General features: G+C 38.5%; 1 protein-coding gene across 3 annotated transcripts in view; it reads left to right on the forward strand.

Annotated features, from left to right (window-relative positions):
• LOC124366087 (rho guanine nucleotide exchange factor 10) overlaps nt 1-24449 on the forward strand; it is a 56621-nt gene that overhangs the window by 21170 nt on the left and 11002 nt on the right. For 2 of the 3 annotated variants that reach the window (XM_046822318.1, XM_046822320.1), the window contains exons 2-5: nt 19171-19276; nt 21038-21215; nt 21734-21895; nt 22748-23044. In XM_046822318.1, the coding sequence (XP_046678274.1) occupies nt 19171-19276; nt 21038-21215; nt 21734-21895; nt 22748-23044 (743 nt within the window). Of the gene's footprint in view, nt 1-9229; nt 9372-19170; nt 19277-21037; nt 21216-21733; nt 21896-22747; nt 23045-24449 lie in introns of those variants that run through there. The other variant, XM_046822319.1, reaches the window with a different exon arrangement.

The raw sequence follows: 24449 nt of genomic DNA on the forward strand, positions 1-24449 counted from the left end.
TGTGTGAAAGCTCTGTCGCTTCTAGTAAACAAGCACTCTCTTAACACCTCTAGGGGACACCCCGTCATAAATATTGTAGATGTCACATGTAATATTTAAGACTGCACCAATTCTCCTTTCTATCAAAACAACGTCTATATGAGCTTACACTAATATAATAAGCTAATTGCCATATATTTGAACAACATGTTGGCAGCACAGGAAAAATGTTGACGGCACTGTTGGCAACATATTCATAACTCTAGAGTAAACGGGGCATTAGCGTAGGAATAATATGCGCGACCTGAGAACGTCAAAGGTTACGCTTTGCCACAAGAAACGTGAAATCTTTTTCTCATTATACGTTTGGCAATGCGAAATGCGTGTTGTAACCCCTTTGTAGACAACAGTTTTATTGCGAAGTTTTTAGTTTGTTTACAAATTTTGCCCCATAACTTCGAATGGAGTCGAAGGAAATTGCCTCTGGAAGAGTTCCATCGATGGTACGATTGGTTTTCGGTTTCTGTATCGTTTTTATTAATTTCATTGCGGCAGACGCCATAAAGTGCAGGTGCTTTGGTGTTAGGCCACTCAGTATAGAGCCGCAGTGAAGGTGTTAATAGCGTGTATTTTAGCTAGACAATTATTGTGCTGCAGTTTAACACGTTGACCGCGGCAGACGCCATAAAGTGTAGGTGCTTTGGTGTTATGTTACTCAGTATAGAGCCGCAGTGAAGGTGTTAATAGCGTGTATTTTAGCTAGACAGTTATTGTGCTGCAGTTTAACACGTTGACCGCGGCAGACGCCATAAAGTGCAGGTGCTTTGGTGTTAGGCCACTCAGTATAGAGCCGCAGTGAAGGTGTTAATAGCGTGTATTTTAGCTAGACAATTATTGTGCTGCAGTTTAACACGTTGACCGCGGCAGACGCCATAAAGTGCAGGTGCTTTGGTGTTAGGCCACTCAGTATAGAGCCGCAGTGAAGGTGTTAATAGCGTGTATTTTAGCTAGACAGTTATTGTGCTGCAGTTTAACACGTTGACCGCGACAGATGCCATAAAGTGTAGGTGCTTTGGTGTTAGGCCACTCAGTATAGAGCCGCAGTGAAGGTGTTAATAGCGTGTATTTTAGCTAGACAGTTATTGTGCTGCAGTTTAACACGTTGAACGCGGCAGATGCCATAAAGTGCAGGTGCTTTGGTGTTAGGCCACTCAGTATAGAGCCGCAGTGAAGGTGTTAATAGCGTGTATTTTAGCTAGACAGTTATTGTGCTGCAGTTTAACATGTTGACCGCGGCAGATGCCATAAAGTGCAGGTGCTTTGGTGTTAGGCCACTCAGTATAGAGCCGCAGTGAAGGTGTTAATAGCGTGTATTTTAGCTAGACAGTTATTGTGCTGCAGTTTAACACGTTGACCGCGGCAGACGCCATAAAGTGCAGGTGCTTTGGTGTTAGGCCACTCAGTATAGAGCCGCAGTGAAGGTGTTAATAGCGTGTATTTTAGCTAGACAGTTATTGTGCTGCAGTTTAACACGTTGACCGCGGCAGACGCCATAAAGTGCAGGTGCTTTGGTGTTAGGCCACTCAGTATAGAGCCGCAGTGAAGGTGTTAATAGCGTGTATTTTAGCTAGACAGTTATTGTGCTGCAGTTTAACACGTTGACCGCGACAGATGCCATAAAGTGTAGGTGCTTTGGTGTTAGGCCACTCAGTATAGAGCCGCAGTGAAGGTGTTAATAGCGTGTATTTTAGCTAGACAGTTATTGTGCTGCAGTTTAACACGTTGACCGCGACAGATGCCATAAAGTGCAGGTGCTTTGGTGTTAGGCCACTCAGTATAGAGCCGCAGTGAAGGTGTTAATAGCGTGTATTTTAGCTAGACAGTTATTGTGCTGCAGTTTAACATGTTGAACGCGGCAGATGCCATAAAGTGCAGGTGCTTTGGTGTTTTAGGCCACTCAGTATAGAGCCGCAGTGAAGGTGTTAATAGCGTGTATTTTAGCTAGACAGTTATTGTGCTGCAGTTTAACACGTTTTTGACCGCGGCAGACGCCATAAAGTGCAAGTGCTTTGGTGTTAGGCCACTCAGTATAGAGCCGCAGTGAAGGTGTTAATAGCGTGTATTTTAGCTAGACAGTTATTGTGCTGCAGTTTAACACGTTGACCGCGGCAGACGCCATAAAGTGCAGGTGCTTTGGTGTTTAGGCCACTCAGTATAGAGCCGCAGTGAAGGTGTTAATAGCGTGTATTTTAGCTAGACAGTTTATTGTGCTGCAGTTTAAAACACGTTGACCGCGACAGATGCCATAAAGTGTAGGTGCTTTGGTGTTATGTCACTCAGTATAGAGCCCGCAGTGAAGGTGTTAATACGTGTATTTTAAGCTAGACAGTTATTGTGCTGCAGTTTAACACGTTGACCGCGACAGATGCCATAAAGTGTAGGTGCTTTGGTGTTTATGTCACTCAGTATAGAGCCGCAGTGAAGGTGTTAATAAACGTGTATTTTAACTAGACAGTTATTGTGCTGCAGTTTAACACGTTGACCGCGACAGACGCCATAAAGTGCAGGTGCTTTGGTGTTATGTCACTCAGTATAGAGCCGCAGTGAAGGTGTTAATAGCGTGTATTTTAGGACTAGACAGTTATTGTGCTGCAGTTTAACACGTTGACCGCGACAGATGCCATAAAGTGCAGGTGCTTTGGTGTTATGTCACTCAGTATAGAGCCGCAGTGAAGGTGTTAATAGCGTGTATTTTAGCTAGACAGTTATTGTGCTGCAGTTTAACACGTTGACCGCGGCAGACGCCATAAAGTGTAGGTGCTTTGGTGTTTATGTCACTCAGTATAGAGCCGCAGTGAAGGTGTTAATAGCGTGTATTTTAGCTAGACAGTTATTGTGCTGCAGTTTAACACGTTGACCGCGGCGGCAGATGCCATAAAGTGTAGGTGCTTTGGTGTTAGTCACATCAGTATAGAGCCGCAGTGAAGGTGTTAATAGCGTGTATTTTAGCTAGACAGTTATTGTGCTGCAGTTTAACACGTTGACCGCGGCAGATGCCATAAAGTGCAGGTGCTTTGGTGTTATGGCACTCAGTATAGAGCCGCAGTGAAGGTGTTAATAGCGTGTATTTTAGCTAGACAGTTATTGTGCTGCAGTTTAACACGTTTGACCGCGGCAGATGCCATAAAAGTGTAGGTGGTTTTTTTTTGGTGTTAGGCCCAACTCAGTATAGCAGAGCCGCAGTGAAGGTGTTAATAGCGTGTATTTTAGCTAGACAGTTATTGTGCTGCAGTTTAACACGTTGACCGCGGCAGATGCCATAAAGTGCAGGTGCTTTGGTGTTAGGCCACTCAGTATAGAGCCGCAGTGAAGGTGTTAATAGCGTGTATTTTAGCTTGACAGTTATTGTGTTGCAGTTTAACAACGTTGACCGCGACAGATGCCATAAAGTGCAGGTGCTTTGGTGTTAGGCCACTCAGTATAGAGCCGCAGTGAAGGTGTTAATAGCGTGTATTTTAACTAGACAGTTATTTGTGCTGCAGTTTAACACGTTGACCGCGGCAGAAGCCATAAAGTGTAGGTGCTTTTGGTGTTAGGCCACTCAGTATAGAGCCGCAGTGAAGGTGTTTAATAGCGTGTATTTTAGCTAGACAGTTATTGTGCTGCAGTTTAACATGTTGAACGCGGCAGATGCCATAAAGTGCAGGTGCTTTGGTGTTATGTCACTCAGTATAGAGCCGCAGTGAAGGTGGTTAATAGCGTGTATTTTAGCTAGACAGTTATTGTGCTGCAGTTATAACACGTTGACCGCGGCAGATGCCATAAAGTGCAGGTGCTTTGGTGTTAGGCCACTCAGTATAGAGCCGCAGTGAAGGTGTTAATAGCGTGTATTTTAGCTAGACAGTTATTGTGTTGCAGTTTAACACGTTGACCGCGCCAGATGCCATAAAGTGCAGGTGCTTTGGTGTTAGGCCACTCAGTATATAGAGCCGCAGTGAAGGTGTTAATAGCGTGTATTTTAGCTAGACAGTTATTGTGCTGCAGTTTAACACGTTGACCGCGGCAGAAGCCATAAAGTGTAGGTGGTTTGGTGTTAGGCCACTCAGTATAGAGCCGCAGTGAAGGTGTTAATAGCGTGTATTTTAGCTAGACAGTTATTGTGCTGCAGTTTAACACGTTGACCGCGGCAGATGCCATAAAGTGCAGGTGCTTTGGTGTTAGGCCACTCAGTATAGAGCCGCAGTGAAGGTGTTAAATAGCGTGTATTTTAGCTAGACAGTTATTGTGTTGCAGTTTAACACGTTGACCGCGACAGATGCCATAAAGTGCAGGTGCTTTGGTGTTAGGCCACTCAGTATAGAGCCGCAGTGAAGGTGTTAATAGCGTGTATTTTAACTAGACAGTTATTGTGCTGCAGTTTAACACGTTGACCGCGCAGAAAGAAGCCATAAAAGTGTAGGTGGTTTGGTGTTAGGCCACTCAGTATAGAGCCGCAGTGAAGCTGTTAATAGCGTGTATTTTAGCTAGACAGTTATTGTGCTGCAGTTTAACACGTTGACCGCGGCAGATGCCATAAAGTGCAGGTGCTTTGGTGTTAGGGGCCACTCAGTATAGAGAGCGCAGTGAAGGTGTTAATAGCGTGTATTTTAGCTAGACAGTTATTGTGCCTGCAGTTTAACACGTTGACCGCGACAGATGCCATAAAGTGCAGGTCCTTTGGTGTTAGGCCACTCAGTATAGAGCCGCAGTGAAGGTGTTAATAGCGTGTATTTTAAACTAGACAGTTATGTGCTGCAGTTTAACACGTTGACCGCGGCAGAAGCCATAAAGTGTAGGTGGTTTGGTGTTTAGGCCACCCTCAGTATAGAGCCGCAGTGAAGGTGTTAATACAGCGTGTATTTAGCTAGACAGTGTGCTGCAGTTTAACACGTTGACCGCGGCAGATGCCATAAAGTGCAGGTGCTTTGGTGTTAGGCCACTCAGTATAGAGCCGCAGTGAAGGTGTTAATAGCGTGTATTTTAGCTAGACAGTTATTGTGCTGCAGTTTAACACGTTGACCGCGACAGATGCCATAAAGTGCAGGTGCTTTGGTGTTAGGCCACTCAGTATAGACCCGCAGTGAAGGTGTTAATAGCGTGTATTTTAGTTAGACAGTTATTGTGCTGCAGTTTAACATGTTGAACGCGGCAGATGCCATAAAGTGCAGGTGCTTTGGTGTTAGGCCACTCAGTATAGAGCCGCAGTGAAGGTGTTAATAGCGTGTATTTTAGCTAGACAGTTATTGTGCTGCAGTTTAACACGTTGACCGCGACAGATGCCATAAAGTGCAGGTGCTTTGGTGTTAGGCCACTCAGTATAGACCCGCAGTGAAGGTGTTAATAGCGTGTATTTTAACTAGACAGTTATTGTGCTGCAGTTTAACACGTTGACCGCGGCAGAAGCCATAAAGTGTAGGTGGTTTGGTGTTAGGCCACTCAGTATAGAGCCGCAGTGAAGGTGTTAATAGCGTGTATTTTAGCTAGACAGTTATTGTGCTGCAGTTTAACACGTTGACCGCGGCAGATGCCATAAAGTGCAGGTGCTTTGGTGTTAGGCCACTCAGTATAGAGCCGCAGTGAAGGTGTTAATAGCGTGTATTTTAGCTAGACAGTTATTGTGCTGCAGTTTAACACGTTGACCGCGACAGATGGCATAAAGTGCAGGTGCTTTGGTGTTAGGCCACTCAGTATAGACCCGCAGTGAAGGTGTTAATAGCGTGTATTTTAACTAGACAGTTATTGTGCTGCAGTTTAACACGTTGACCGCGGCAGAAGCCATAAAGTGTAGGTGGTTTGGTGTTAGGCCACTCAGTATAGAGCCGCAGTGAAGGTGTTAATAGCGTGTATTTTAGCTAGACAGTTATTGTGCTGCAGTTTAACACGTTGACCGCGACAGATCCCATAAAGTGCAGGTGCTTTGGTGTTAGGCCACTCAGTATAGACCCGCAGTGAAGGTGTTAATAGCGTGTATTTTAGTTAGACAGTTATTGTGCTGCAGTTTAACACGTTGACCGCGACAGATGCCATAAAGTGCAGGTGCTTTGGTGTTAGGCCACTCAGTATAGAGCCGCAGTGAAGGTGTTAATAGCGTGTATTTTAGCTAGACAGTTATTGTGCTGCAGTTTAACATGTTGAACGCGACAGATGCCATAAAGTGTAGGTGGTTTGGTGTTAGGCCACTCAGTATAGCGCCGCAGTGAAGGTGTTAATAGCGTGTATTTTAACTAGACAGTTATTGTGCTGCAGTTTAACACGTTGACCGCGGCAGAAGCCATAAAGTGTAGGTGGTTTGGTGTTAGGCCACTCAGTATAGAGCCGCAGTGAAGGTGTTAATAGCGTGTATTTTAGCTAGACAGTTATTGTGCTGCAGTTTAACATGTTGAACGCGGCAGATGCCATAAAGTGCAGGTGCTTTGGTGTTAGGCCACTCAGTATAGAGCCGCAGTGAAGGTGTTAATAGCGTGTATTTTAACTAGACAGTTATTGTGCTGCAGTTTAACACGTTGACCGCGGCAGAAGCCATAAAGTGTAGGTGGTTTGGTGTTAGGCCACTCAGTATAGAGCCGCAGTGAAGGTGTTAATAGCGTGTATTTTAGCTAGACAGTTATTGTGCTGCAGTTTAACATGTTGAACGCGGCAGATGCCATAAAGTGCAGGTGCTTTGGTGTTAGGCCACTCAGTATAGAGCCGCAGTGAAGGTGTTAATAGCGTGTATTTTAACTAGACAGTTATTGTGCTGCAGTTTAACACGTTGACCGCGGCAGAAGCCATAAAGTGTAGGTGGTTTGGTGTTAGGCCACTCAGTATAGAGCCGCAGTGAAGGTGTTAATAGCGTGTATTTTAGCTAGACAGTTATTGTGCTGCAGTTTAACACGTTGACCGCGACAGATGCCATAAAGTGCAGGTGCTTTGGTGTTAGGCCACTCAGTATAGACCCGCAGTGAAGGTGTTAATAGCGTGTATTTTAGTTAGACAGTTATTGTGCTGCAGTTTAACACGTTGACCGCGACAGATGCCATAAAGTGCAGGTGCTTTGGTGTTAGGCCACTCAGTATAGAGCCGCAGTGAAGGTGTTAATAGCGTGTATTTTAGCTAGACAGTTATTGTGCTGCAGTTTAACATGTTGAACGCGACAGATGCCATAAAGTGTAGGTGGTTTGGTGTTAGGCCACTCAGTATAGCGCCGCAGTGAAGGTGTTAATAGCGTGTATTTTAACTAGACAGTTATTGTGCTGCAGTTTAACACGTTGACCGCGGCAGAAGCCATAAAGTGTAGGTGGTTTGGTGTTAGGCCACTCAGTATAGAGCCGCAGTGAAGGTGTTAATAGCGTGTATTTTAGCTAGACAGTTATTGTGCTGCAGTTTAACATGTTGAACGCGGCAGATGCCATAAAGTGCAGGTGCTTTGGTGTTAGGCCACTCAGTATAGAGCCGCAGTGAAGGTGTTAATAGCGTGTATTTTAGTTAGACAGTTATTGTGCTGCAGTTTAACACGTTGAATGCGGCAGATGCCATAAAGTGCAGGTGCTTTGGTGTTAGGCCACTCAGTATAGACCCGCAGTGAAGGTGTTAATAGCGTGTATTTTAGTTAGACAGTTATTGTGCTGCAGTTTAACACGTTGACCGCGGCAGATGCCATAAAGTGTAGGTGGTTTGGTGTTAGGCCACTCAGTATAGAGCTGCAGTGAAGGTGTTAATAGCGTGTATTTTAACTAGACAGTTATTGTGCTGCAGTTTAACACGTTGACCGCGGCAGATGCCATAATGTGCAGGTGCTTAGGTGTTTTCTTTTCGTTTGATCAGAGTGTCGCGAGTAACTAGCTAGAGATGAAGCAAGATGGACTTGGCCGTACGACACCATACTACTTATACTCGTGTGTCCAGCAGCCCGAGTCCCTGAGTCACGACAGATAATGTGTGTTTCCCGTCAGCTGTCTCGTGTCATGCGATAATCTCAATCATGTGATATGCTATGTGATGTGATGTCGCCGTTATCGCTGTCAGTTCGATTTCGCGCTTCAGCTCGCTCGAATTCCCTCCATCCGCTTCGTTGCCACCTGCTGTCTTCAACGTGGAGTCGTTATTTTTTCTTAACAAAATAAGAGATAGACCTTTTTGCTTTGTTTTGCCTTAATCGAGATGATTTTTTTATTTTAATTTAAGCATGTACTTATTTATTGTACAATGTTGATATTTATTTTTGTCACAGTGTGGAAAATAATTTGGTATAGTGGAATACAAACAGTGTTTTTCTAAAGCATTTATTTTTTATGACGCAAAGAGCAGTGCCGTAACCAGAACACATTTCGGGGGTTGTTTTAAAATTAGTTTGTTGACTACCTGGACATCAGCAGGTCATTTAGCAAGTAGGGAGTCCAAGATCCCTAACAGTGGAATTCAATTATTAAAAACTAAATTTGTATCTGATTTCACTTCTGATGATAAAACTACGAGAAAATCATTAACTATAGGAATGGAGTTTCATACAAAATTCCAGTTTTATAGGTGAAATCTCTTTGAATATATTCTGCAGACATTTAGTAGGCTAAGCCAACGCTCAGCCAAATCCATAGGGGGACATGCACCACGTCGACTTCGGTGTTTTCTGTATAAAAATGAAGCGTTGTGCCAAATTGCAATTGCATAGGCCAGTTGCATCTCGATATATCTAGCGGACAAACAGACAGAAATTTAATAAAATGGGCATTTTTATAACTCATCGATGCTTTGCTAACGCTCAGCCTTGACAATAAAACCGTACAAAATATGTATCTCAATAATCATATGCCTATAATACCATATTCGTAGTATGTACTTCGTTTAAATCTTAAAAATGTGTGTAATGAAGATGTGTGAAAATGTCATAAAAGCAATTAAACAGTTAAACTTGAATTACCACATGGAATATAAAGTTTGAAAAACTGTCAACACTTTGTAAAATACTGGATAATCAAATGCACGTATAATTCATTATAATGTGAACACTCCCAAAATATCTGAGCTTTGGGAAAGTATACAGTGGTCTATACAAAATCGTTAAAAGAATTCCAAAATGATCATTGATTTGGAATTTACGAAATTCGGACGCTCTGACGAGTGCCACCCACACAGACAACACCAGGTCGTTACAGTGCGCTAGGGGCTACGGCACCTCACTGCACAGCTGCACGGACATGTAGGTGTAGGTGGAGTCTCCACACGCACGCGCAACCCCCCGTTTCCTGTCACTGTTCTCCCTGCCCCCGGTCAGTAGAGAGTGTACTCCCCAGTCCGGGACAGCCGTGGTCAGGACACTATGAGACACACCATGGATGCCGAGTCACCCTCCCACGGCGGCGTCGTCCTCATCAAATGTGAGTCTCTCCTGTTGTTTCACAGCACTTGGGTGACCCCAAGTAGCTGATTTGTTAGCCTATGGTGAATCGGCATTGTTGCGCTTCCATTGTTAGGTGGATTGTTGTGTCTAGCCTTTGTCCACCGAGTGGATTGCCAAATAATCCTGCGTTTCCTCCGTCAGAATTCATTGTTGTTTTTTGTTTTAATGAATATTCAGTTGAGTTTTTCCGATCCCCAATTGTCTTTGTTTGTCAACATCGCCAATTGAAAAGAGTTTATAGGTTTGCAATGACTATAAAATAACCAATAACAAATTTGTACACTAAAATGCCTTAAATTACTATTTTGAGATAGTTATTTCTGGTGTTATTTATCTTCTTTGTTTCCTTTAACCAATTAATTAGTACTGAACCGGTGAACAGTCGAAGTACCCTAGATTTTTATTTTATTCAAGCTTGTGACTGTTTACTATTCAGGCGATTACTTTGTCAATAGGAAATAAGCGACAATCCGTGTTTTTGCTCGTGGATGCAAAATTTATATTTAAATGTCAATCAATGTTCACATCCAGCTCAGGACGTAACATAATCGTAAGTTAGTATTAACGTAAATTACAGACAAATTACTTTTAGTGGCGTTACAAGTCCAGACGTCAACATTGTGCGTTTGTTGCGAATACAATTAATAAAATAAATACTGTCAATAAATGTTACATTCTTATTGTCGTCAATAATGATTAAGATTGATCTCGTTATAATTTCAATCTCTCGTTCTGTTATTAGGAATTAGAAATTTTATGAATAGTTCCGAGTTATTCTTACAACGTTTTACCAATGACTAACCATGTTAAATTATATCCTACTTAGTCAAACAATTTACTACTAATAAATCTCATCTTTGACATGTCATTGCTCTCAACAAACAAGTGTATTTCAAGTTACTAATTTTGAATTAATCACATACCACATTGTTTTATTCCAATTCATCAATTTAAAGGCAAGTGATGTTCGGTATTAGGTAAGTAATTTCCAAATAAATCCCGTAAGTAAATAGCCTGAGATTATGTAACGTTCCCCCAAAATGTTGGCAATAGTATACAATTCTCCCATGATATTTTTATTGGCTGAAGAACAGCCAAAGAGTCCTGCTCACAGACAAAGCTGAATGCTAAAGTATTCTTCGTGGCTAAAATGAGAAACAGTGCCGTCCGTGTCTGTTCGCACACACCATCGACCCGTTGCCGTTGCCATACAGTCTGCAGACACGAACCTCTAAATTCTTTGTCGGTTTTGTGTTGAATTTCCACCAATGTTCGCGGATCACGCCAACCGAACACGTGGGAACCGCGCTAATGAGTCCGTCTGACTATGGAATGCTCGCGTGCATACTCGCTACAATTCGACCTTGTCATAGATTCGCGTACCAATGAATTTTTCTAATACTCGTCATTTTCCAAGCAAACCGAACAGGGAGTGGAATTTTCCTCGATTTATATCGCAGTTGTTTACTAAGCCCATGACATCACTAGGAGGAGTGGTTTGTGAATACTTGCATTTCTTTCAGCACTAGTACGTACAGCTCTGAGAGGCTTTTATCCATTTCTTGGAACGCGATAAAGTGCAACGATGCGATGCGTCACACTGTGATTGGACATGTGTACTGCTCGAAAAAGTTTTAAAATGTGTACTAGCTGTCTGTTTAATTTTGTTGTAAATCCTACTTTTCATTAAACAGAGCCCATCACAGGGAGGAGTGGTATGATATCAAGATTCCACATAAGCCCAGACCGAATTAAAATAGCTGAAACGAAATTTATGTCTATTAAGCATTGAGTAATTAAATGGAGTCCGGATGGATAGGTCACTCGAACTGGTGGCTTGGATGGAATTCAGAGATTACGTGCAATTAAAATAAACTGATCGAGTCAGGACAGGTGAGTGTGAGTGTAGACATTTTTGTTTGGAGGTTAGAACATGTTGCATCTGTAATTTATAATACGAAAACGTCATCATCCAAATAAATATGTCATTTTAACAACGTATATTCCCAAAAACGCTTAGTTATCCATATGTGTTTTAATAACAAAATATTACGTAAAACCACAATTCTATAGCGTAAGCTACACTCTTGGTCTGTTATTAGTTTTTACACAAAAATTCAAAACTGCTGTTGAATAAATTTGAGTGTACAGTAAATTCGAAACGAAAATAGTAAATTTCTCACTGAATTAAATAATCGGGTCCTGTAAGATTGTCTTGATAGATAGTGCCGCTCATTTAAATCAATCTCAATGTTGTAGGTACATTATTTAGGACAGGTTTTGTGTGCGAGAGTGGGAGTGAGTGAGGGAACGGTCAGGAGAGGGGAAGTTCGATCAGCTGATGACAACAAACAGATGGCTCTTGAGCAACAGCTGCGAGCTGGTGCGTCCTTGAGCGTTGCCAACCTGATGTCGATAAATTGTCTCCCTTAAGTGAACTATTCTCACCAACTAAACCGGTGATACTGGTTTTTATCGGGTCAGCTTCCTATTCAATTGGTCGCCATCAGAATGTATTCAAACAGCTACTAATGCACACTAAAACAAAATATGACAACGAATAGAATAACGTGGACCTAAATAAATTACAACTTCAAGAAATTGTATGTTTTTTAATAATTATGATTTTAAGAACAAGATCTTAAATTAATTATGATTTTTTAATTTGTACTTTTTAATAAATTATTATTTAAAAGAATATGTTTTTACGTTTAAAACATTTTTACCGTAGCCTCTTTTTCTGCGGGTCTGTTTGCTAGATTCTTCAGAATGACACGAAATTCCTAGAATTATTGCTTTTTCATGGGTTATTTTGCATATTTTTCTTGTCTGAAAGGTAGTAATATTTAAATAGCTTGATCAAAAACCCGTGTTAAATCCTTGGTAATCATTTGGTTGTCGATGGAAAACTAATTTAAATTTCTCAATTATTTTATTTTACGATCACACAATTCATACTGATTAGAGATCATATATGCTGTACAGAAATTGCTATGAGGGAATTCGTGCACATTGTCAGCTCAAAGCTACTATGAGCTGTGCGAGGGGTGGGGAGTTCCAGATCTAGGTTGCTTGGTCTATTGATTGCTGCATCCTCCCCTTCATATCTCTTCCCATCTAGTCTTCACCAATTGCCAACTGAAGACACGTACGTGCCTAAGCGTAAGTGTTGAGGTTAAGAAAACACCCTCAACAGCTTATATCGCCTGTTTTATTGTAAGCGTGATTTAATTGATATGACAATCCTACAGTTTCAAGTGGATTCCGAACCTTAGGATTGTTTATTAGCTATACAATTTGTAGATTTGGAAATGTAGTTTCTAGTACCGCTTTGCCTCATCGCCACCTAATTGGCCTGGAAGGATCTGTCGGTGAAACAGGCAACCCAAAACGAACTAACATACCGACCTAGAATCGTCTTCTAGTACGTTCATGTCCTTAGCACATTTTCAGAAATGTCTAATGTTTAAATAAAGGCCTCCGTGTTAAATACAATGTTTCCGCATTTTCGTGGTGAAAATGTAGTCCTCTCTTCGATCAATCGAATAACTCTGACTCATCTCTGAACTGTCAATTCGTGTCTGAAACCACAAAACGTCGTTAAACCTGTGTCGTCACATATCTGATAATTCCCGCCAATCCGGGAGTGATATTTTTATCTACAAAGTGTGTCACTGCGAGTGCATATTCTAGTAAAGCTGTAAATGATTATCAGCAAATAGGATCGACAAATATCACCGGTGTCGGCGCTATCGAAGATAAGTTTTATCGAATGGTTATGGTTGTTTTATAAAGACCGTGTCAACTCTCACTATTTCTATACATAATGGTGGGAAGCGTTCATTCAATGCGAATATCTAGGGACATTGTCTCATCATTGCCAATTGTGCGCCTGATAAGACAATGAGAATACCGCTTCATCTGGATTACACTGGATAGCTGATCGCTGATCTCGTTTGTAGCCTAGGTGTCTCTGATGTCGAAGCGATGCAAAGAGTTCGTTTAGAACGTCTTTGTTGCCAACTTTTTATGGGTCTCTTCAGACGGACTTAGATGGATTCCAGATTCTACAAGTCAATCTGTACCAGTGTCAGATTTCAGACGCTGCACTAAGCGAAATGTGAAATTGAGGTTAACTTAATATCCTCACTATTTGGTGTACCATATCCTCAAAACATAGGTGTATTTGAGGGTACCCGGTTTCTCTCCCTTGCACCGAAGCCGTTCGGAAAAAATTACAAAATTCTGGAAAAAGTGTATTCTTTAACACAATATCAATTTATAACGTTCAGTTTTTAACACTCTAAAACCAGATCATTAATCTACGGTATTTTTGAAATCATCATCGACTTGTACACGGACTTGTAAAAGTAGTCATTGTACCGCCTCCCCCAAATATAAGATAATGGGTTGCCAGCACAAATTCAAACCCTGGATTCGTCCATGTTTCAAAGAGAGCGGATAAACTGTGCCCTGGTATTGTACCGCCAACCGTCTCTGCAGGCAGCAACGTTGACGTCATGTCCAAGTGTCGCAGTTCCACTCTTGGCCGGCCGGCGGCGACGTAATGCTGTCATGTCGTGTCAAGTCGGCGACGTCAAACGAATATCCTTTCGTCGTTCTAAAATAGTGTCTGTGCGTAATTCCGACGCGTAAACATAACATTATACTGATCCACAGTACGTGTGTCCTTGCTTTCATTTTCAGTTGAGAATGATATAGGCTATATCCGGCATTAACCACAATCACGGCAACCCAAGGCACACGCAAGGCATTTATTATTGTTTACGACAATTTTTAACGGTTTTTCTCATAACATAACACACCTTGGTCTGCTGATGATAAATGCGCTAAATATGCTAATGTTGGGTGTTTTTATTTCTTCATTACTTACTATTTTTTCGAACCTATTACTATTCTGATTTAAAATATTATATAACCTATGCTTGTTTACAGTTACATTTGTATTCCATTATTAAGAAAACTTTTGTTTCTACTGATAGCCTAATTGTGTCGTTCGTTGCAAGACGGGGTGCATTTTTTATGTTACAGCTAGGGGTGAGATTGCGAACTCGCTGCTAGTGAAGTGCAAAACCTAAGTGAAGTAGGGCGTAGGACTGTGTGATGAACATTTCACAAGTATTCACAACAAAATACCAGCTTTATTCTATACAAGCAAGGTTCCTGTACTTTATATTCTTGCTATACTAGAAAAAAATTGGAAAACAGTCGTAAATATACCAAATAGGTTATGTTAGTGTTTCATACTGTATTTCGCTTAATGTTTCATGAAAACGATAGAAAACGAATACATTTTGTTTTAAGCCAGATGAATATTTAAAGAATTGGTTTTTGTTTCTGAAAGATAGAGAAAAATTATCAAAATCCAAAAGCAAAGTTTGTATAGCCTATCGATACTAAAATAGTATTATTTGCAGTATGATTAAAAGTTTCGCTCATATTCGTCTAAAATAGTCAGTTGTGTTGGTGCTGGATATAATTTACATAGTTAACACGATGTCATACCAAAGTAGCTTTTTACAGACCACTCAATGATGACATGATAAATCTATTATATTCGTTCTAATACAACGCTATTAAATCAATTTTATAACCTGTTGCTGACACAAGAGTTTGAGGTTAGGTCAATCCAGCACTAACGAACTTATTGTAAAACCCGTTTATTTTCGTTGCCATCCTATTAATGGGTGAGTGAGGCTTTTTTTATTTGAAACGAATATTGGTTTTGTTCCGCCGTTCCGCCTCGTTGGACATACTTGCAACGGTCGACAGGCCGACGTTTCGCTGTTGATTCACATTACGCCGTCACGTTCGACTGCTTCCCCCTCCCCCCTCCTCTGTTGTGCGCCGACTTTATCGACACAACAGCCGTTTATACGAGCAATGTTACAGTTGTGCCGGTAACAGCCATGTGGCCCCAACAATACACAGGGCGTTAATTCGTCTTCATTGTAGTGCAATGAAAATAAATAGCCTACTGCCTAAACTTGGTCAATTTTAGTAGCCTCTCGTATAACATTCGATATTATTGTGTTTAGCATATTTTAATATGTTCAGCAACACGATTTCTCTGATTAGAATATGGTTTTAGTAAAGGTTTCGTGAGTTTAAAATGTGTATTCTCTTTTTACCCCACACTTTTGTGAGTAAAAACAATACTTATTTTATATGTACCAAATATTTTTGTACTCTAACACAAAAATCCAAGATCAATCATACAGAAGTACATTAATAAAAAAGTAAGTGATAAAAAATAAAATATTCTGTCAAACTTGTTATTTTCTTTTTTGTTTGTTTATTTGTTGTAGTCTTTTTATTTGTTTTGGTCAAGTGAAAATAATTAATGACCAAAAATACCCAACATAATTATAATGTGAAAATAAAAATTAGTTTGATTTCTGTAAATTGTTTCTTTTTTGACTTGTAATGCTCCCTTACTAGCTGTTCCAAAGTCATAATGGACTACATTATTTGCACATGTGCTTACTATTAAACTAGTACCTTTGTAAGGCATGTAAAACTATCATGAATCTTTAAAGCAATGTAGGCTTACCACCTGAATTTCAATTTGCCATAAATTTAAAGAATAGTTTTAAAAAACTTTAAATTTTATTTAAATTTGCAGTTTTCAAACTATCCAGATATGCAATTGTGCTTGGAAAGTGTTTTCTTGTTTAATTTACAGGTACACCTGTTTTTCTTCCAATCAACATAAAATGGAAAATATATTTCAAAGAATTGATACAAAGAATTAGTGTATTGTTTGTTATTAGATACATTTTGTACATCATCGATAAAGAGAGAGATTACACAATACTCATTAAAATATACATCTATGTATTTCGTTAATATTGTGTAACTTTTAATAACACTAACACCAGTATTATGTTATATTTATCTATTAAGGGCGACAAAAAAGACCATTAATTAACTGTTCAAGTTCAATACATTTAAATGTTAGCTGTGTACATGAAATGGAGTAGCAGTTTGTTTGTTCATGAACAAACCCCAGTAAATCTTATGCTTCCTGTTGTATCCAGTGGCTGTATCTAGAATCTTATTCCAAGAGTGGTTCATTAAGTAGGAAAATGATGAGAAAATTCTATGAGTCTTGTTTCCTTTTAGGAAATTATGTTTACTTATTAATATGTATTACAAATTGGCTCTGAATAATATAAAATATGTACACTTTTACACATATTTGCACATAAAAGAGTTAGATCCCTGCACCAACATAGATGAATTTTAGAAAAATGAAATTTAATAAAGAATATTTTTATTTTGTAATCCCCAAATGTTTGTGGTATAGGGTGACCTCGTGTGTTATAAGAACTATATAGAAACTATTTTGACTCTGGTAGATGTTATGAATCAATGGAAATGTAATATGTGTAAAATACTCTTGTACATAATCATTTGAAGTACAATTTTTATAATTACATATTAATAGCCTTCCGAAAAATGTAATGAGATAGTTAAAGAGTATCCAGTAGGAACAGTGTACATGTCATGACATGTACGTGCAGCTTGTTACTGGTTCTGTCGCGCTGTGTGGTCTGGTCCTGAACCGTGTCACACGATTGGTCGGGTCGCACTGGACTGACGAGCTGCTATGTCAGGTTTTGTCACAGTAGGCAGCAATCACTGCTCTTGTTGTCCTTGTGTCAACGCCTTGTTGGGCTTCCGAACAATTCTCTATTGTTTGTGTTTACCTTCAATTGTGGGAGCACCAATGTTGTAAAATTGGTGTTTGATTTAAGAAGGAAAACTGATTCAGATTGATAGAAATATAAGATATCAAACTCACATTTTAATTTGAAATTTTGACTTAATTCCAAATTCGGATACTAGGTAACATGTATTTTATATAAGGATTCATTACTATTAAAACAAAATCATGCATAATTGTTATTACCAAAATGCCGCGGTAATTAACTCCCTAAAATATGTTAGAATTGAGTACAAAACTGAGGACAACCTCTATCAGAATGGAAGTGTTTTAAGAACAGATAGGAGAATTGAGGATCACTGCTTAGTGTTAGCACTGAACAGAATTTTACAATTGAACTGGTTAAAACATTCTGATATCAGAAATCAAATTTAAAATTTTCCCTTCTGTAATCTAAATTAATGAATCAGTTTCTATAAACGTAGTAGTAAACAAGGTCAGTTCTGACAAAGTCAGTTAAAATATACAAAACAAACAGAATAAGATCAGTCTGCATGTTACATCATGTCCACAACCACTACTGTCAATGTCATTCATAATGCTAGTAATGAATGAGGTCTATTTTGGGGGATGTCGCGACACATACATTCCTCCAGTAAAATTAGCGAAGTTCGCAAGCCAAATTATTTCTGACACAGTTCCCGAATTGTACAACCACGCCAACGCAGAATATTTGCAGTATTCTGGCGGAACTTGGCGAGTTGGTCGGAAAAAGGATCTTGGATTATAATTCCCAGAATAGGTTATATTATTTTTACGTCTTGAATTTTGTAAAAACAAACAATCTGTTGAAAAACAAATAAAAGAAAAATTAAACATTTTTTGTGCAGAAGCATTTGTTTTACACTTACCAGTAAATGTGAAGGAGAAAATACTTATTTAAATACATATGGAATGGAGGTATGTTGTGCTGAAAACAGCTTTTTACAGTTGAATAACGAGGAAAATGTATGAAATAATGATGAAATTAATATTATTACTGTAATTATTGTCACAGTTCAAATACAAATATTAGTTTTGATAACACTCATAACTCGTTCGCTATTTATAATTTTCATCATTAATAAATAAAAAAAAACTTAGTTATTTCTCTCATATCCATCCATAGTGGCGTGGGAGAGAGAATTTCTCATTACTCATTTTTTTGTATTGTATTACGTTATAATTTATAGTTATTTATCTTGTAAAATGATCATTACCAGATATATTAAAAACTCAATTAATAAATGAAAAAGGTGTTAAATCCTATCTTCTCAGAATTGATATTACATCTTTATATAGTTTTCCCATACACAAACTGCATTCAAGGAATTTGGCCACACAAAAAGTGCACATTATTTTACCAAAGTGCTTTTCTTCTCTATCTTTGAATTTATTATTATGTATGACATTACCTTTCAAAGAGGTAATGGTATTTATTTACAATACCGTGACCATGAAAAATGGACTTTTTTTCATGGATTGGGCATTTATAGCCAAGTATTATTATCACAGGTGCATATAAACTGGGGGGAAAGTATATCATTGTATTATATTGATGCCTTTCGGGCATTATTGCATTAAAGATGGAAAATAACCGACAAAAGTTTGTCGAACAACACTTGGAGGGTTAAGGGTCAGGGGCATCACGTGATCTGGGATTCGAATTTTGCAAGCTCGAGTTAATTTTTTTTCTAAAAGAGCAAGCAGTGCGCAGCACTGCGCAGCGGGCAGGCATCGTTGACAGGATTAACGTCATAATTTCAGTAAAATTGCCAGAGGTACTATCAAAAACAGAGTTTTCAGAGGATTTCAAAAAATCGTAACTCCTTTAATTTTCATTGCCGACGAATTTTTTCTTCACTATTGTTTTCAGGAAAACTTGTAGTTTTCAGGAAAAAAAATGAACATACCTTTCCATGGTCACGATATTGTAAATTGATACCGAGGTAATTTCAGAAGTGTGAACTACTATACATTCGTCTCCTGTTATCTCTAAGTAACTTTTCAACAAACACCTGATCTAACATATTGTGACATGTTGCAGATGAGGCTAGGTGTGTGTCGAGCTCCTGGGACGAAAGTTCTCGTGACCAATCACAACGCAGCTCCGGCTCTGAGCCCGATCTGTCCTCCGGAGACGAGAGTAACAAGTGAGTAGACACGTTACCTAATAGAATTTTTCTTGTGATAAGTCCTAACTCATAAAGGATTTAAAAGAGTCTTCTGAAACAATTAGCAAACTAGTGTCAGTGTCTGTCATGTGATAGCTCTCACTATCACAGTGCTACTACAGTAGAGTATACACTGCCACTATGAGCTTGTTAGTAAATACAGAAGGATAGAAGGGAGAGTACAAGGTAGTATGTGGGGGAGAGTCAGTGTAGCACGCGGCAGACACAGGTGATACCCAGACAACCTGACACCAAACGCTACCAATGTTAGGGTCAACAATTAGCAAACACCTGTCACTAGTGTCAGTGTCTGTCATGTGATAGCTCTCACTGTCACAGTGCTACTACAGTAGAGTATACACTGCCACTATGAGCTTGTCCCACTCTGTTCAGTAAGTTATTCTCTTTGCTGGCTTTTTTATTAGTTAAATTTGCACTTATTAAGTACTTACACAATTCTACATAATATATAATATTTAGTTTAATATATCTTGCTGCTTTTGTTATAAGTTAATATTGCTTCTGTAAAATAGAGAGCAGGTGTTATAAAGTTGGAAGGTTGGACCTAAACTTTCAGAAACACATTTCTAAAATAAAAGATTATGTATAGATATTTTTAGTGTGAATCAATTGTCTAATTTAATAGGTCAGTTATCGTGGGTCTTAATTTAGAGCTGTATAGATTGGATTCCAATGATGTTGTGGTATTGTTATCATCTATATCATTACGAATAAAGATCCTTTGTGGGAATAGTTAGAACAAAACTTAAAATTAACTGTAACTTTCTTGCAAAATGTTATTGTGGAGTAAATTTGATCAAATCTTCATTGAATGTTAAATATTTACTTTGTGCTATTAAAGATAGGTATTAGTGTTTAAACAGTCAAAGTGTTCAAAACAGTGGATCTTCATTAATGTTAAAGCGTTCTAAAAAATACTGGACTATTAGTGTGAATATGTATAAATTTATAACAGATAAAATTCATGTAGTATACGTTTTTGTGTAAAACATTTTTGCTTGTGCTGAAAAATTATGTTATCTTTTTCTTATACGTCATGACAGATTTTTTTTAAAAAACCTCATACGTAGTTATCTTCAATAAGTGGCCATTATGAATCATACCAAAGTACTTATAGGGCCTTGCTGTTTGTTATCAAACTCGTTTTACTGCCTGAGCATGGAGCATGACATTGTTAACTGTTGATTTTCCCATTTAATAGTTACGAGATATCGTGATGCATGAACGCTTTGGTGTTCCTAGCGCAGGTTTATCAAACGTGCACTTACTTCAATAGACATTGTTCCCAAGTACTGCGTCAGACAATTCATCTCATTTCTTATCAGTGACAATAATGTGCGTTCATACTATCTCAGGTGTTATTAGTCCTTTCCAATCTTACGTAGATACGTTCTGTGTAACAGTAATAAAGGAATAGTGACAACGTGTACAAACCGGATGTTGTAAATTTAGACTGTTTTCTTTATTAGACTTTTCTGGCAAAAGAGGAGAAAGTGTTAATACTGTGCTTGTGTGCTTAATATTTTCGGACTTGTCATTAACAGTGTCTCATTTTGTTCTATTTGAATTGAAAAGTTAACTTCTTGTACAATTATGAAAGTGCTGACCAGGTATGCTTAATACTGTGTTACCATTATTGTGAGATTAATACCACTTTTATGTGGTACATAGTACGCTACTGAGAAAATCCTGACCACCACGGTTTTTTTTGTGTTGTAGGAGCGTGGACGCAAGACAGAACACAAAGGGCAGGTCGCTATGGAGGCGCAATTCGCCCTCTCCCGACCCCCCACCTCCACCTCCACCTGGACGATTGTCTCGGTGGTTCAGCATTCGAAGGGGCTCTCAGTATGATCTTGAGAACAAGGAACGAGGCAAAATGCCTCTTCTACCCGAGGTAACTATCAATTTAAGATATCAGATATGCAAGACACTAAATATATGTAAACAATCTTGTGGTATTGAAAATAAATTTTATTCAATATTTTAACTCTATAGAATAATTGAACCACACACAGTTCTACAAATAGCTATCTATCAATTGTAAACAGTTAGGTTTCAATCAACTCTAGAACTTTTATTATAACTTTTACTAATCTAACAGTGTATTTTTTAACTAATATTATCTGCCCTGTTTTAGTGATAGAACAGAAGTAAAACTCACTGTCCAAAGGAATTCTAAATAGTTAACTAAAAATGAGCTGTTTTTATATGTTTTATTTGAAAAGACTTAAATTTATAATTTTTTATAGTAATAATTCGTAACCTTACTTCAAATCTTAGAATATTAGCCTTAAATTATGTCATGATTTTATTTTTCCTGCGTAAATTTGTCAGATCATATGACAGAGATACGTCATTATTTGTTTCTATCTCATATTGTGACGTAATTGGTGACTGATGTTTGATGTATAGGTGGAGGAGGAAGGGAACCTGACCCACCGTCGACTGATGCCTCCCACCCTGCCCCCTCCCCCACCTCACCTCAGTCCTCAGGAGCTCAAGCGGAGACACATCATGGCTGCCATCGTCCACTCAGAGAACTCGTACCTGGCCACCCTCCACCGCCTTGTCAATGTGAGTAAACATCATAGCCATAGTCGGCATGAGAACGAGGAACGTGTTATAGACGACTATAAAAGTAAATAATTTAAACCCAAAACGGTATTTTGCTGGGGGCTATTTTATAAATACTTGAGTTCATTAACTCCAGGAAAGATTAACTCCCAAGGAAGGATTGCGGTTTTTGCATCCCCTCATGAGTTTTCATATTGGGACCCGAAGTTCAATTGAAGATTAAAAAATTCAGAGAGTGAATTCACACAACTCTATACTTCATACAACTTGAATCAATAATTTTTGCTAGGAGCTTTTTGTTGTGCATTTGTAAGAATTATTTGTATCCACACCTTTTTTTTAAACCTTGGCTACATCACCATATATAAACATATATATTCCAAATCGCATAAAAAATTCCTTCTAGTCTACATGTTTTGGTTACTTTTGTGTACAAGATTTAGTAATGTTACAAGTAACTAGTTTAAGTACAGACAATCCTGTGAAGTAGTTGCTTTCCGATGCCACACACCCTTTACGCTGTGTCACTTTAATTGTTTGAAGAAGTAACTTTGATGCAAATGCTCAATTTTGTTTTTTTACATTTTGCTAAATCTTCTCAATATCCTGAAATCTGCTTCCTCTTATTTTAAGTTTCAAAAACGATTTTTGATGCGGCAAATATTTTATACTTCTTTAAATAAAACTTTTGAGCAAAGAGTACGAACAAGTTGTTTCTATTTTTATGAATCATTGGAGTGAAGTTTCAAGTAATTATTTAGTATTAATGTTATTTTAATTTAATTCTGATTGGAACCCTTTCTATATAATTTTCTCCACAAATTGCTTATTAAACACTCTTCCATTCTCTAGGACTACAAGAAACCATTAGAGGAGGCAAGTCCGGCGATCCTGAGTGCCTCCAAGATCTCTACCCTGTTCCACCGCCTTCCGGAGATATTGCAGTGTCATACACTCTTCCGGATAGCACTGGCAGAGGCAGTGAGCAACTGGGACCGTGACCATCGCATCGGTGATGTCTTTGTGGCTTCCTTCAGTAAAGCCATCGTGCTGGACATCTACAGTGGCTTCATTAACAACTTCAGCGTGGCCATGGAGCTGGCGAGAGCGGAGACCAAACGAAAGGCTGCTCTTGCAGAGTTCTTCAAAGTGAGTAGTTACCAAAGGGTATTTTCTGGAGATTTAAGGAAAATCAATACCCCATAGGAAACAAGTTTCCCAAATTTCTCCCAGAAACCAAATGAAGACTTTAATATATAACTGATTAAAGTCTTTGCATTAAAGTTCTTTCCATTAAAGTTATAACATATTATCAAGGATTAAGGATTATATTAAGACTTAAAATGTTGCATGTCCATTCTTCTAAATTTTAAATACTAGTACATCTTGTATTGCAAAAGACATTTTAGTTATTTGTAGAGGAAACTGATTAAACAGTGTTAAAAACTGGAAAACCAAATAGACCTTTAGGATTAATTAAACTTTAAAACTTACTCTTAATGTTTCGATCAGCGGCTAAACCCTCAGTGGTGCACATAGTGTTCTCCGCATTGTTGAAACATGCTTGAATATATTCGGATCAGAGTAGCAGAGTAGGGCACATCCTTAAGTTTAACAACACCCCAGTGCTACAAGTATTACATGTGATTAAGGATAAACTTTATACTCAAATTTTGGAAAATGGAAAACAATGGAGCCTGTCATATTATTCCTCTTAGGCTTATTTCCTTTTGTTCTTTTAGTCCATTCCTGATTAATCCACTCAGAAATTGCTGAACATTTAAAGATAGTCAATTTGATTGTTTAATACTGGGTAAATGAAATAATCATTATATTGTGTTATGGCGTAAATGTTTATAGCTCTGTGGTAGTATCTAAATTGTTACATCATAGTTTTTCAAATAGACTATTAGCAATAGTTTTATAAATGGAAACAATATAATTACATTGATTTGATACATAGTTCAAGATTAAGGTCCAACAAAGACTTTTAAAATTTAATCAGGTTCATGAAGATAAGCATAATCTTCTAGTAATTATGTAAGCTCTATCAATATAGAGTCAGTTTTTCATTTCTGGTAATTTCAAGAATAGAATATCTAGAATAATCTACCAATAACCTTTGAATACGTTATATCAAGTAACTCATATTTTATTTAAATTATATCATTGACTTCTAATGATCTTTTATGGTTGAAAGAAGTGGTGAAAAGAAAATTAAAATTAAAAAAGAAAAATATTAATGGATGTCTTTGTTTTCAAATACACCATGTGAATTAGATTTAGGTAATATTTTGAAAATAACTTATTTAATTTCGAGTTGATCATGTAATTCTAATACATTCAGTGCTTCTACTGTTATTGTGTGTAGTAGTGATGAGGAAAGTAATAAATTGTTTCAAAACATTCTCCACCTGGATGTTATGAGCCTAATGGTTGTTTAATGCAGATGGGTCGGTCACGGTCGAGAGCCTTGAGAGTCCCCATGAGGAATGCACTGACAGACGAACGGACAAACACAACACCAACACAGATTAGTGCACTTCCTCTGGGG

The sequence above is a fragment of the Homalodisca vitripennis genome, chromosome 7 (genome assembly GCF_021130785.1).
Source record: "Homalodisca vitripennis isolate AUS2020 chromosome 7, UT_GWSS_2.1, whole genome shotgun sequence".
Taxonomy (NCBI): domain Eukaryota; kingdom Metazoa; phylum Arthropoda; class Insecta; order Hemiptera; family Cicadellidae; genus Homalodisca; species Homalodisca vitripennis.